Source organism: Mobula hypostoma, chromosome 9 (assembly GCF_963921235.1).
Source record: "Mobula hypostoma chromosome 9, sMobHyp1.1, whole genome shotgun sequence".
Classification (NCBI taxonomy): Eukaryota; Metazoa; Chordata; class Chondrichthyes; order Myliobatiformes; family Myliobatidae; genus Mobula; species Mobula hypostoma.
This window is the reverse complement of record NC_086105.1, coordinates 78,405,154-78,420,995: the sequence shown is the minus strand read 5'-3', so window position 1 is coordinate 78,420,995 and position 15,842 is coordinate 78,405,154. Positions and strand designations below refer to the sequence as shown.

General features: G+C 36.5%; 1 protein-coding gene across 12 annotated transcripts in view; it reads right to left on the bottom strand.

The window, feature by feature from the left end:
* The window catches only part of LOC134351811 (CYFIP-related Rac1 interactor B), a 197,088-nt gene that overhangs the window by 54,808 nt on the left and 126,438 nt on the right, over nucleotides 1-15,842 (bottom strand). For 10 of the 12 annotated variants that reach the window (XM_063058528.1, XM_063058516.1, XM_063058525.1 and 7 more), the window contains 2 exons: nucleotides 1,272-1,393; nucleotides 470-575 (listed from right to left, as the gene is read on the bottom strand). The exons of the other annotated variants lie outside the window; for them this stretch is intronic. In XM_063058528.1, the coding sequence (XP_062914598.1) occupies nucleotides 470-575; nucleotides 1,272-1,393 (228 nt within the window). The remainder of the gene's footprint in view (nucleotides 1-469; nucleotides 576-1,271; nucleotides 1,394-15,842) is intronic. 12 annotated transcript variants of the gene reach the window in all.

Here is a 15,842-nt window from a genome sequence, read left to right as displayed (position 1 = left end):
AGAAACATCTGGGAGTGAAGATGAAACAATTTCACTAGTTTAACAAATTAGGAATTATGAAGAACTTGAAGGCATCAACAACCAATCTTGATTGTACAATGAAAATGAAGATTTGGAGGATGCAATCGTTGAAAGCATTGTATATGGCAACCTATTATCTCTACTAGGTTTCTGTCCTGATTTTGTTAATTTACAGTAAATCGAAAGAACTCCTCCGTCGGCAACTATTATGAAATAATAGCTTTATAGTCTTGTAGTAGTATTCGTAATACTGTGTCCCAGTTAACTGGAATCCACTTAATCGTTTGTCCACAAATCAATATATCATTTTGTTCACAATTTTACCCTTCTCATTATTATTCTGAATGAATTAAGACAAATAAATCCCGTTTGATAACGAAACAAAGAAAAGAAAATTAATAAAGTGCCACTTCGAGTCCCATTTATGAGCCAAAGCAAAATCTTGTACCTAATCTCTGGGAGAACTCGTAGAACTTCTTTAGCTTTCCTACTAGTGGACATACTGCACTCCATGCTTTCTCTTGCAAATTTTCATCACTTGGATGTTGTATTGCCTTTAATAAAAGAGAGTTATTACTTTTAGACCATTGAAATATAACTACATTCATCATCTCAAAATAGAACAAAAGCCAATCAGTAAATTAGCTGTGCAAGAACCAAGATGGAATACTAAGATAGCTTAGAAGAGTTTATTCCATGATCACTATATTTCTAGAGATCTATCATAATTTAAGAGAGTGTTATGAATGCTTTCTGTACCAGAGTTTGCAGGCAGATGAAGTTTAGACCTTGGGCAGGGTGGCACAGAAGCATTGCAAAATTTTCAGCTTGTCTGTTAATGCACTTTACAATTTAGCAAGCAAGCTGGAAAAATTGAACATGCTTATAAGCTTTTGCAAATGATGTTACACTACTCATATTGCGAGTTAGAAAGTGTTTATTTCTCTCCTTTACAATAAATGATATAATAAGATAGTCGCTGTTCTTGGATACATTAGAGTTGTGAATGCATTACATAAACCAGGTAACTTTTTCCTCCCACACAAAATAAAGTCTTACTTTAGTCTGGGGCATATATAGAATTTGATTTTAGAGCTTGCCTATTGCTGAGAAAGGAACTGTTTCTGCACATCAGTAGACATTCTAAACTACATTTGAATTTCCTCTATACATCTTGCATTATGAGACCTATAAGCATCAGAGCTAAAAGCATTTATTGACCAAAGCAAAAATGAAAACCAAAGGAATACCTCTCTTATTTCATGTCCTGCCCCTCTGTACGATTGTAGATCATCCAGAATTCCCTCTGCATCCTTTAGCACTACATTCACCTGATTAAATACTTCTCTTTCAGCTTCTGTAGGCTGTGCATCTGAACATTAGGGTGCAAGTATTCAGTATAAACAGAATTAAATATAAAAAGCTGGTTAAAACAAGCACAACACTATTGTTGTATTTATAATACTGTGAAGTTAATGTTAAAAAAAATGTGTATTTTCCATTTGGATTACTGAAGCTTGAGCTCCACTGTAAATTTGTACACATTTTAATGTCTATTTGAGATCACAACCAAGATTTGAATTGGAGGTACTCTATGTAAAGCTAAAATTTAAATACTTTAATCCAAACCATAACTCCAGGATAAACTAATAAATTGTTGGTCCACATCTTGAATGCCAAACTCAAAATGTGAAAAACGTTAAGTGGTGAGTAATAAGTGCTTGCATGTTTTATAAACCTAACTGTCAGAAATAAAAATTGAAGTACAGAGATTAACTATATCTTTGATTATTATATTCATATTCTGATTATAAAGTAGTAAAATACCCTAAGCACATCATAAGAGGCATTATGACAAAAGACCAAAACTTATTGAGTGGGGTGATAGGAAGGAGTGTATTGAAAGCAGTGAAGAAAAATAGAGAATTTCAGGACTAAGACATATGGTAGCTAAATGCATGACCACCAGCAGTGGCCAGGTTAAAAACCCAAATGTTTAAGAGGACAAAATGGTAGGAATGTAGATAGCCCAGAACGTTGTATGACAAAAGGAAAGGATTTAGAGGAATTTGGAATTAAGAGTGAAAGACTGACACATTGTTTTACAATCTGGCCAAAGGCATGGTTTGCGTTCAGGTGCATGAAGCAGGGTTAGGCTGACTTCAGGTTTACAGAGGAAGTTTGGAAGCCAAACAGGAGTGCCCAAAAAAATCCAAAAGGTAACCAAGGTATGAATAAGCCATTCCAACAGCAAGGAGGAAGTAGCTGATTCTATGAACATGGGGTTCAAAGCTCATCTCATTGGATTAATATGATAAAGATTGCAAAGAGTCATCATTCAGCTTCAGAGCTAAAAGGTGTTAATGGCTAGGAAATAGAATATTTAATTAGAATAGAATAAACTAGATTCAGTTATCCCAGCATTCAGCTGAAAGATTTTTGTGTTTTCCCAGATATTATCAGATAATATTAGATTATCAGGACTGACAACTTGGCACAATCCAAATGAAGTAAATACAGGGAAGAATTACATATTGCCAGCACACATCTGTAAACCATGATATTTCGGGATAATGTTACTGAGCAACAACATATCGATAAAATTAAGAAAAAGCTAAAAAATGCTTCCTCAGAGGATGCTATAGGTAAAAATATCACAGCAAGAACAGAAACTATTGTTAGTGTTTGTGGCTTAAAATTAGAGTGAAGAATGAAATCAAGCAAGTAAAGCTCAAAATAAATGAACAAAGATGAAGATATATTCAAGGCTGAGTCAGCTTCCAAGGAGTTTGAAGAAGTTAGCAGCAACATTACAGAGTTTGCACAAGATTCAAATATGATGGTTGTGGTCTTGCTGCTGTTTAACTAGGGAAAATAGCAGCTCATTCCGGAGATAATTAATTAAGCAGTGTTTCACTACAGATAGTGGAAAGGTCAAGAAGGGGATGGATCAATGAAAGATAGTATCATCAGCATTGGGACTATGTCAGGAATTAATCTCCTTAGGAAAATGAAGGTAAGGCTTTTGGTTCTTGCTAAAGTTGCTGGAACTATAATCAAATTGGCAAGCACTAAACAGGCAAACACCAAACAAGCAGAAACAATTCTAATGAGTTACAGTGGAGGGCAAATGTTTGAGAATGCTTTGGTTAACCATGTCAAGGACAGTGCTCAGGTGAAACAAGTAGGATAATTTCTCATAGTCATAGTTACAACACTGGATGTTGATTGTGACTTTGGTAAATGCTCTCTTCATATTTTAGCAAGGGCAGAATCCAAACTGATTCAAGTTCTAGCAAAGTCTGAGTAGAGATTAAGAGTTATAACTTACTAAATGACCCAAGAAATAAAAGTGGAGATGGGGCAGTATTTGCAACAGATGCTTTTGTGTGTTCTGCGAGCAGTTTCATCATTGAAGATGGATTTGAAGGAGTGGATAAAAATATCTGAGGACTGTTTAAAAAAAATCAGCTAACATAGTGCCAAGAACAGGTTAGATTTGGGTTTCATGAATTACAAATTATGAAGCATAAATTGTAGGATTACCATAGGGATTGAAACATCAAGTCCTAGTAGCTCTACTGACCTTATGGATCACATATAGCAACACATTTCCTTAGTAGGTGTAAATCTACATAAAAATTTGACCAAAATACTTCAGACCAGATCAGCTATTTTTATTAGACACAGCAATCTCATAAGTTGACAATAGTATTAATTTAATTTTGGATGTGTACTTAAAGTCAGTCCAAATTGATGTTGCGATACAGAAAATGTGCACTTGTCTAGTTACCATCGAGATCCTTGGTTGAATACTGCTCCACAGAATTCCTTCTAGTCTAAAATTAGTAACCTTATCCACAGTGGCAGTTAAGGTAAAAGGGAGAAATTTAGCGAAAATGACATTACCAGCTTTAAATCTGAGACTTTTTTTTAAGAGAAAGCTTAATCTGAACTGGAGTTTGAATGTTACCAGAGAACTGGATGAAAGCTGAAGTTTGGATACTCATGAACATTTATCTAATGAATACCATCGTTCTTCTGTAGGAAAAGTAAATAGTTAAACACCCAAGGTAAAGTATAAAATAGGAATTTACATGCAAACAGCACATTTTAGTAAAATGAATCTTCTATCAGATAGGTGGCAGATACAGGACAGGTGGAGGGATGTGCCATTACTGAGTAAAATATTTAATAGGTTCAAGAGGAAAAAACTCTATCTTTCTCATTGAAAGTTTTATAAATGGGTACATTAGATAAGCAATAGTTTCACCTTAAACTTGTATCTCAACACAACAGTTCCATATGAAATATTACTTTGAATCATGTGAGGTTAAACCTAAAGGAAAATCTACTATATCACGAGCTTACTAATATTTTTCCAAATAATAGTTGTGTTTTCCTTAAGATCAAAACTTGTAAATATAGTAACTACTGCTAGAAAGGTTAATATCAAGGATGCAATTATAAACTGAAGCTTGCAGTTATTTTTATACAACTAAAATTACAGTAGTTCATAAAAGTTTGATCTTTTTGGGACTTAATTTGTATTGAGGTTAGTGTTCCTCTGTAACCTAAGTCTGAAACATTATAGTACAAGACAAATTTTGCAACTCAAGATGATCCAATAGAAATTCAACAGAGCTCATATCAGTACTGCTGTTAAGTTCAAAATCTCATTAGTCTAAACAGTCATGATTTCTTTGCAAAGGAATAAAAAAAATCAAATTGAGATATATCAAAAATCAGCACTCTAAAGTGCAATAATTTACTAGGTTAATGAAGAACCAAAACTCTTTCACTGGGACTTTTGCAAAATCCCCAATGTATGGTATCCATGAAAAGAACAGTTCATATTAAGTGATTTATTGTTCGTTTACTTGTTCACATCTTTCTGAAATACATTCAATTTAAATTTTCTGAATCATGTCTGAAGCAGATGGAGAAAAACAAGATTGCCAGCTTCATAGGATAATCCCAATCATTTTCATCTTCCCCTTATTTTGATTGCTTAGTGCGCACATTATAAGAAAAATATTCTAATGCTCAAACTTTTTCCTAAAGGTGCATCAATGAAGGAGTTGATCTGTCTGTCTAATAAATCTCTGTTCTTAAGAGAAGTTTGGATGAGAACATGGATGGAAGAGGTATGAAGGGCTATGGTGCAAGTGCGGGTCAATGGTTCTAGGCAGTATAATAGTTCGGCACAGACTAAATAGGCTAAAGGGCCTGTTTTTATGCTGTAATACTCTTTGGACTCCATGACTCAAAGTTTACTTCAGCCTCAAAGTTCATTAGGTGGAAACTACAGTCTTCGAATGAAAATTAATCTACAAAATACAAGTCTTTATCTTTATTCTGGTATTGTTACTGTACCCTGGAAGTATTAACTGCATTACTTCACAGCAGGAAATTGTCAATGATGCAGAAATCAGCTCAATGGCTTGCAAATTGAACTGGCACAACAGATGTCCGGTTGGCTGTGTAACCAAGGAACTGAGGCAGTCCCACAATGGCTTGATGCACAGTGCTTTGAGTGCTAAGTGAGATATGGGTGATCAGAAATGCATTTCATGGATTGACAGAATCACATCTCGCATTTCTAGGCATACTTAAGCTGGATCTATCCATCACTAAGTTTATGTCAAAACTCCAGCAGGCACTAATCTTATATTTACATAAATAGTACAGATGGACGGACAGAGAAGAGCTTGCAAGAAAATGGATCCCAGGGTAGCATTTGGTTACATGTGCACACTTTGGTAACTAAGTTAACTTGGAACATTTTGGGGACAAAATAACAAGGCATAATTTTATTGTGATTGGAAGAAAATATAAGAATGTCAGAGGTAGGTTTTTCATACAGAGAGTGGTAGGTCCATGGAACGCACTGCCAGAGATGGTGGTAGAAGCAAATACATTATGGACATTTAAGTAACTCTTAGATAGGTACATGGATGACAGAAAAATAGAGGGCTATGTAGAAGGGAAGGGTTACATTGATCTTACAGGAGGTTAAAATGTCGGCACAACAAAGATTGAATAGCCTGTGCTATGCTGTGATGCTCCATGTTCTAAAACACTGTTCATAAATTAACCTCTAATTATGGCCCTTGTTTGTACCTTGCTTAGTACGATGGCTTTCCATATTATTGGGTGCACATAAGTGGCCAATGACTGTTGTCATACAACTTGCATCTAATCCAACTAATTATGTTACCTTTGTTTGTCAAGTTTTCTGGAACAGGTCATGCAATCTTTTATTCCTACTGTAATGAAACCACCTTTCAGAGAGGCTCAAGGCATGATATATAAATTTAAAACTGTTGAAATTTTCAGTGGAATGTAGTTCCACTCAAATCCAAGTCTAGAAAAGACACACAACACTGGAATACATGCCATTAGATGTAAATCTAGGAACAAAGCTGCTTCTTCCACTTCGTATTTCCAATTTTATTTGTTGCCTTTCTCAAACATTTACTTATTTACTGTAGAGATTCCGTTGTTCACAAATAAGACATTTATAAATTTACCAACTTTAAAAGGAATTCAAGACTCTATTAAAGTAGCATTTTTCCAAATTTCAAAACATGATATATTAAACAAAATATACCCATCTAATACTCTACTGCATATAAATTGGCATAAGGCTTTCAGAAAAAAAGAAATGCTTTTTTACAAATAATATTCTTGTAAATGGGTAATTTAAATGATGTAGTAGTGTAAACGCTCCATTAACTGAACAAATATAATTCTTGGTCACTTTTTAGCAAATTCATAGCCACAATGAAGAACTCTACTGGATCATTAATGTGAATCATTACAAGAGAAATTTTATTTAAAGATTAGATTTTCCTTCTTTAGAGAAAACCAATGTTCCTTTGATCATATGATTGTAGGAATAATGTTTAATGTCTTGATTGATAATTGTTTTCTGTAAATAACACTCCAAAATTAAACAGCTAACAGAAGACAATAACCAACACAAGGATGACTTTATGGTACATAATTGCAATCATGATATTTTGTTCAAAAATAACAACCCACAATATGGATATACAATTAAAAGCAAATGGAAAGCACATTGCCTCTTGTAAATTAAAATAAATGTTGCTAACGCAATTAACATGAATGACAGTAATGACAGTCAATAGGGCTGTTGACCAAAGTTAGTAACAACTGGCTTACATGTAAGTACAGTACTCTGGGTAAAACATTAGCTCCACTGGAACAGCAGACATTGTGTTTTTTGGCACTTTGAAAATTTTTGCCAAATAATTTGGTTTTGTGATTACACAAGAATGATTCTTACATTTTCAATGAAAATACCAGTCAGGAACAATGCACAAGACTGTAGAATATTCACAATAAGCAGCTGCAGATTATAACAATATAATGCAACATACAAGGGAATCTAAGTTCAAAGTAAATTTATTATCAAAGTACATATATGTCACCATATACAACCCTGAGACTCATTTCTTATGGGTATACTCAATAAATCCATAATAGAATAATAACCCCATAATAGAATCAATGAAAGACTGCACCAGCTGGGGTGTCCAACCAGTGTGCAAAAGTCAAAAAGAACTGTGCAAATAAAAAAACAAAGAAATAATAATAAATAAATAATCAATAAATATTGAGAACATGAGATCAAGAGTCCTTGAAAGTAATTCCTTACATTGTGAGAATATGTCAATGATGGGACAAGTTCAGTGAGGTTATACACATAAAAGTTGCTGGTGAACGCAGCAGGCCAGGCAGCATCTCTAGGAAGAGGTACAGTCAACGTTTCAGGCTGAGGCCCTTCTTTCAGTTAGTCCTGACGAAGGGTCTCGGCCCAAAACGTCGACTGTACCTCTTCCTAGAGATGCTGCCTGGCCTGCTGCGTTCATCAGCAACTTTTATGTGTGTTGCCTGAAATTCCAGCATCTGCAGATTTCCTCGTGTTTGAGTGAAGTTATCCCTTTTGGTTCAAGAGCCTGATGTTTAAGGGGTAATAACTCCTCCTGAACCTGGTGGTGAGAGTCGTGAGGCTCCTGTACCTTCTTCCTGATAGCAACAGCGAGAAGACAGCATGTCCTGGATGGTGGGTGTGTGTCCCTGATGACAGATACTGCTTTCCTGCGACAACGCTTCATAAAGACGTGCTCTATGGTGGAAGGTTTTGCCCGTTTGCCAAAGATTTAAATGTCATGCTGAATCTTTGCAAACTCCTAAGGAAGTAGAGGTGCTGCTGTGCTTTTTTCGTAATTGCTGGGCCCAGGACGAGTCCTCCAAAATAATAACACTGAGGAATTTAAACTTCCTGACCCTCTCCACCTCTCATCCTCCAATGAGGACTGCCTAATGGGTCTCTGGTTTCCTCCCCCTGATATCAATAATCAGCTTCTTGGTCTTGCTAACAATGGTTGTTGAACCACTCAGCAGGACTTTCAATCTTCTTCCTATATGATGATTCATCACCACCTTTGATTTGCCCAACGACACTGGTGTTGTTAGTAAACTTGAATATGGCATTGGAGCTGTGCTTAGCCACAAGTGTAAAGCAAAGGAGCAAGGGTCTAAGCACACAGCCTTGTACACTCTTCAAACTGATATTATAAAATGCAAATAACGACAGTTTCGGGTCTAATTGCAAGCAAGAACAATCATTGCACTAAGCATCTGAAATATGCATTTAGCATACAGAATAAAGCATCATTCTGCTGTAAGCACAAAATTAAATAGAACCTCTCATCTATACTGAACAGCAGTTGTATGATTATATATTAATTACACATACATACACACACATATATATATATATATATATATATATATATATACACATATTATAAATAATGGATCTTAGTTAGGGAGATGAATCTTTAAACTCCAATGGTTTGGAGGAGTTCTCTCAAGAGTCGCCACATTTAATCCTTTTGCCACATTAAAAAGACCCAATGTAGATTGGGAGTCCGCTTCGCCGAGCATCTACGCTCCATCCACCAGAACAAGCAACATCTCCCGGTGGCCACTCATTTTAATTCCACTTCCTATGTCCCATCTATGGCCTCCTCCACTGTTGGGATGAGGTCACATTTAGGTTGGACGAACAACACCCTGTATTCCACTTGGGTCGCCTCCAACCTGATGGCCTGAACATCGATTTCTCAAACTTCCGGTAGTGCCCCCCACATCTCTTCCCCCCTTCATTGTTTCCTATCCACTTTTACTCTCTCACTTTATCTCCTTGCCTACCCATCACCTCCCTCTAGTGCTGCTTCTCCCCTTTTCTTTCTTCCATGGTCTTCTGTCTCTTTCATCAATCAACTTCCCAGCTCTTTACTTCATCCCTCCCCCTCCAGGTTTCACCTATCACCTTGTGTTTCTCTCTCCCCTCCCCCACCTTTTAAATCTACTTCTCAGCTTTTTTCTCCAGTCCTGCTGAAGGGGTTCGGCCCGAAATGTTGACTATACTCTTTTCATAGCTGCTGCCTGGCCTGCTGAGTTTCTCCAGCATTTTGTGTGTGTTGCTCGGATTTCCAGCATCTGCAGATTGTCTTGTCTTTTTCATCATGGCTGATCTATTTTCCTCCCAGCTCCAATCTTCCACCTTCTCGCCGTATCCCTTCCTGTCCTAACTAATCAAGAATCTATTAACGTCTACCTCAAATATACCTGACTTGGCCTCCACAGCCACTTGGGACAACGAATTCCACAGATTCACTACTCGCTGACTAAAGAAATTCCTTCTCAGCTCTGTTCTAAAGGGATGTCCTTCTGTTCCGATGCTGTATCCTCTGGCCTTAGACTCCCCCACCATAGGAAAGATCCTCTCCACATCTACTCTATCAATTCATTCAACAGGTTTCAATAAGATTCCCCCTCATTCTACTGAATTCTATTTAGTACAAGCCCACAGCCATAAAAAGGTAACCATATGGATAAAGCCTTTCAACCCCGTATTCATTTTGTGAACCTCCTTTGAACCCTCTCTAACATAAACACATCCTTTCTTAGATAAGAGGCCCAAAGCTGCACACAATACTCCAAATGAGGGGTCACTCGTTCCTTAAAAAGCCTTAACATTGTAATCCTCTCGAAATGAATGCTAACATTGCTTTTGCCTTCCTCACCACCAAATGCAAATTAACCTTTAGGGAATACTGCACAAGGACTCCCACGTCCCTTTGCACCGCAGATATTTGAACTTTCTCTCCACTTATAAAACAGTCCACATTTTATTTCTTCTACCAAAGTGCATGACCATACACTTCCCAACACTGTATTCCATCTGCCATTTCTTTGCCCATTCTCCTAATTTGTCTAAGCCCTTCTGTAGCCTCTCTGCTTACTCAACACCATCTTCTCCCTCGACCTATCTTCGTATCATCCACAAATTCGGACAGAAAGCAATCCAAATCATGGATATATAATGTAAAAAGAAACTGTCCCAACCATACAGACATCCGTGGAACAACATTAATCACCGGCAGCCAATCAGAAAAGACTCCCTTTATTCTCACTCTTTGCCCTCTGTCAATCAGACAATGATTTATCCACGCTAGTATTTTTCCTGTAATACCATGGGCTCATAACCTTGTCAAAGGCCTTCTGAAAATCCGATTACACAATATCCACCAATCTCCTCTGTCTATCCTGCTTGTTATTTCTTCAAAGAATTCCAAAAGATTTGTCAGGCAAGATTTTCCCTTTAGGAAGCCATCCTGACTTTGGCCCATTTTGTCACGTGCCTCCAAGTACCCCAACACCACATCCTAAATAATCGATTCCACTATCTTCCCAACCACTGAGTTCAGACTAACTGGCCTGTGACTTCCTTTACTCTGCCTCGCTCCCTTCTTGAAGAGTGGAGTGACATTTGCAGTTTTCCAGTCCTTAAGAACCACGCTCAAATCCATTAATTCTTGAAAGATAATTACTAATGCCACCACAATTTCTTCAGCCACCTCCTTCAGAACCCTGTGGTGTACACCATCTGGTCCAGGTGACTTAACTACTTTCAGACCTTTCAGTTCTCAAGCACCTTCTCCCTAGTAATAGCAACTTCACTCACTTCTGCCCCTTGATACTCTTGAACCCCCGGCATTATGCTAACGTCTTCCACAATGAAGACTGATGCAAAATACTTATTCAGTTTGTCCACTATTTCATTGTCCCCCATTACTACCTCTCCAGCAGTCTGGTATGTACTCTCGTCTCTCTTTTACTCTTCAGAAATCAGAAGAAACGTTTGGTATCCTCTTTAATAGTATGGGTTAGCTTACTTTTCTATTCTATCTTTACCTCCTTTATGACTTTTTTAGCTGCCTTCTGCTGATTTTGAAAACCTTCCCAATTCTCCTAACTTCCCACTACTTTTTGCTCTATTATATGCCCTCTCTTTAGCCCCTATGTTGGCTTTAACTTCTCGTCAGCGAAGGCTGCATCATCCTGTCTCTAGAATACTACTTCTTCTTTGGGATGTATCTATCCTGCACCTTCCAAATTGCTCCCAGAAATTCCAGCCATTACTGCTCTGCTTTCATCTCTGCCCGTGTTCTCTTCCTTTCAGTTTTGGCCAGCTCCTCTCTCATGCTCTGTAGTTCTCTTTATTCCACTGGAATACTGATACATCTGTCTTTAGCTTCTCCTTCTCAAATTGCAAGATGAATCCTATCATATTAATGGTTCTTTTACCTTAAGCTTTCCAATCAATTCTGGCTCATTGCATAACACCCAATGCAGAATAGCTGATCCCCTAGTAGGGTCCACCACAAGCTCCTCTAAAATGCCATCTCGTGGACATTCTAGAAACTTCCTCTTTTGGGATCCAGCACCAACCTAATTTTCCCAATCTACCTACATATTGAAAACCCCATGACTATCATAACATTGCCCTGTTGACTTGCCTTTTCTATCTCCTACTGTAATTTTTTAATCCACATCTTTGCTACTATTTGGAGGCTTGTACTGTAACTCCCATCAGAGTCTTTTTAGCTTTGCTTTTTCTTAGATTGACCCACAACAAATCTACACCTTCCGATCCTGTGTCATTTCTTTCTAATGATTTGATTTCATTTTTTTTAACCAACAGAACCACCCCACCCCCTCTGTCTACCTCCCTGTCCTTTTGGTACAATGTGTATCCTCGGATGTTAAGTTCCCGGCTATAATCTTTCAGCCATGACTCAATGATGTCCACAACATCATATATGCCAATCCATAACTGTGCTACAATTTCATCTACCTTATCCCGTATGCTGCATGCATTCAAATACAACACCTTCAGTCCTGTATTCATCATCCTTTTTGATTTTGTCCCCCTTTTATATTGTAGCTTATCCTGTTGACCGCAATTTTGCCCTATCATAAACCCATCTTTGCTAGCCATCTCATTACACACAACCTCTGTTTGTAGACCAACTGTCCCATCCTCAGCCCTATCACTCTGGTTCCCATCCCCCTACCAAATTAATTTAAACATTTCTGAACAGCTCCAGCAAACCTACCTGCAAGAATATTGGTTTTCCCCTTGGATTCAGGTGCAACCCATCCCTTTTGTACAGGCCATACCTCCCCAAGAAGACAAATATTTTAAATTAGCATTATACGAAGGGAAATTTCCACAACCTGTGATTCCATCAGATTCCACAACCTATGGACTCACTTTCAAGGACTCTACAATGCATGTTCTCAGCATTAATTATTTATCTATTTTTATTTGTACAATTTGTCTTCTTTTGCACATTGGTTGTCAGTCATTGTGTGTAGTTTTTCATTGATTCTATTGTATTTCATTGAGAATGTCTGATAGAAAACGAATCCCAGGATAGCATCCAGTGACCTACACATACTTAGATAATAAATTTTCTTTGCAATTTAACTCCTAAAAATTTACCTTTGAAATCAGTAAAATGCAAAGAAAATTTTATTTTCTGGAGCTCTTTCATATTTGCATGTATCTGATTAAATTTTTAGATGTTTCTGTGAATACACACTTCGGAAGTAATATCCATGTAGCTTATCCTTATAGCAACAGAAAGGGCTGAAGTTTCAGAAGTTCAGCAGATTGGAAAATTCCCAATAATACTTCCAGAGGAATAGGTATTTAAGGTCATACTGTAAGCTAGATTCCATAAGCAAAAGTAGCAACAAAGCATGCTAATTCTGAAATGTAATCTTTCAATCCTTCGTCCAATGTTACTTAATGAAATTTAATTCATCAGCAAATGATACTGGTGTAATCCTACAACATAATTTTGTAAAAGGGCAATCCAGAGCTATATAGGATTACAAATTTTGAATTTGTGGGGCAGTTTCAAAATTATTCAAGCAAAGCAGAGAAGATTGTCGTTCAGTGCAGCCAGATTGATGGGAAAGAAATGGAGAGAAGTCAATGAAAACCCATTATTTCTTACTTTCTACATGCTGCACTAATGGACTAGGGAACATTTGAGATTTTATTAGGCAAATAATATTTAAATTTGGTAAAGACTGTTTGCAATAGATATTATCCTGGAGTAAACAGTAATTGCAAAACATAAAATACAATTCAGAGCAATGTCAATCAACGCACAATTAGTTCCACTCCTTATTAAACATAGATAAATAATTTTCTTTCATCCCAGTCCTAAACATAACAATAAATTATGATACAAACAAATCCACAGAAAGCATGCAACAATGTTGCTACAGTTCATAAGGTTATTATAAATCACTGATGTTGCAAAATAAAAAGTACAAGCACCATGCTATTACAGACGTGAGTGATGGTGTTTCATACGAGTCTCTACAAATTATTTTTTCCCCACAATAATTCAGAGAACAAAATGCAACTCAAAAAACATCTCCTTTAAGTCAATGTATTAAAATGAAGCTGCTCATACATCTATTGGGAACTGACACCATCACAGAAAGGATGTTGCTTCAACATTTAGATATTGTCCAATAAAAGTTCCAAATTGGCCCTATCAAATTCATTATAACTTCAACATTAAGGTATGGCAGAAAATCATTTAGCAGAAAATCATTTAGCAGCAAAGGTCATAAACTAAACGTATTTTGCCAATGGGCACAACTCTCAGCATGTATAAATAATGCTTTTAGCATCGAATTGTGGGAGTGTCTTCCAGTTAATTTCTTTATTTATCAAAAGTACTTTTCACAGAAACAGGTTCATTGACTCAAAGGAGACAACGACAAATAGTTAAAATCTACATCAAATTACCTTTGCCAAGTGTACTACATGGTGCCTGCACTTTGCAATGTTTTGCCACAAATTTAATGAAGAGATATTCTAAAGTAGATGCAATAAGCACTCAGATGCAGCCATCAGTATACACTCTATGTTCAGAAAGACTACAAAGAAGCATTTAAACTCAGAAACATCAGCAATAAAAAGGAAAAAGAGGCATGAAGCTCCAAAGCAAATATGCATTGCAGTTTATATCAGCTGTTTGCACAGCATGCTTTGTACATTTTTGCAAGCCAAGCTGCAAAGATGCAAGACTAATTAAATCAAGTGAAAATGATTAGATGAGACTGACTGGATGACATGTTGAGACCTACACCAATTTGCTTTGGACTTTGAACTACATATATCCCAAAAAAAATAGACTGTTTTCTTTTTCATTGCTCTTGCATGATACGCGTATAAAATCTATAAAAGGATGGCACCATCTAGTTCTTCCATAAAACTAGAAAATTATTCCTAACTAAATACCAAAATGACATTAAATACAGATTTAATAGTACCATACAAGAAAATTAAAATTATGGATTGATAAATGAGACAAAGTAGTTTAAAAATATAATTAGAATTTCCATAAAAATGGTTCATGGAAAAATTAACTGCATACAGAACTTATCTCTTTATTCCAATGCATAAAGAGAACAAATTTCTTTAAAATAAAGCAACAATTTAGTCCTCCACATTCACCAGTCAGCCACATCAATTACGTTATATACAGTGGATTCTAGTTATTTTGGGCCATTGGTTAATTGGGGCAGCCACTTATTTGGGATAACTCTTAAAGAACAAAAACAGATCGAGAAAATAACCGGGATTCTCTGTGTTTATTTAGGACACTAAGCCACTTAACTGAGGTAGGAGACTGTTGGTGAACTGTCTCTAAATAGCATCAGTCGCATGCATGTCGTGTGGCCATTAGTCACTACACCGCACTTTGAACAAACAATTCTTAAATAGTGTCACGCCTGTTTATGTTCAAAGAGCAGTGATTTTTGTCACTGATAGTTGAAGAGTAATAAACATAAGACAACTAAGAACTGTTTTGCTCACTGTGGTTTGAAGCATTCAGGCTTAGTGATGCCAGAAATAGCCGGAAGTGAAAATGAAATGATTTCACTACTTCAACAAGTTAGGCACTATGAAGAATTTGAATGTATCAACAATCATCTTGAATGTTACAATTAAAATGAAGACTTGGAGAATATAATCATCAAAAACACTGTTTCATGGTAGTCTACTATCTGCACTAGGAGTCTGCACTGATTTTGTTCATTTACAGTCAATGAAAAGAACACGTCAGTATACATTGAATAAATTCCTTCGTCAATAACTTAAGAACAAATACACGTTTATAGTAATGTAGTTCTGATGTAGATGGCTGCATCTGATAGTGTTCTAATTTACTCTTTATTTCATTTCAATACATAATTTGTTACTCAGTTCAATGACAACTTGTCTTTTTAACTATTTAATGGAGAGCCACTTAGTTGGGTCAAAGTGTACTGGTCCCGATGTGTTGAAATTAACTAAAATCCACTGTATTTTGATCCTGACATTCAACTACAAGAATTTAGTGACC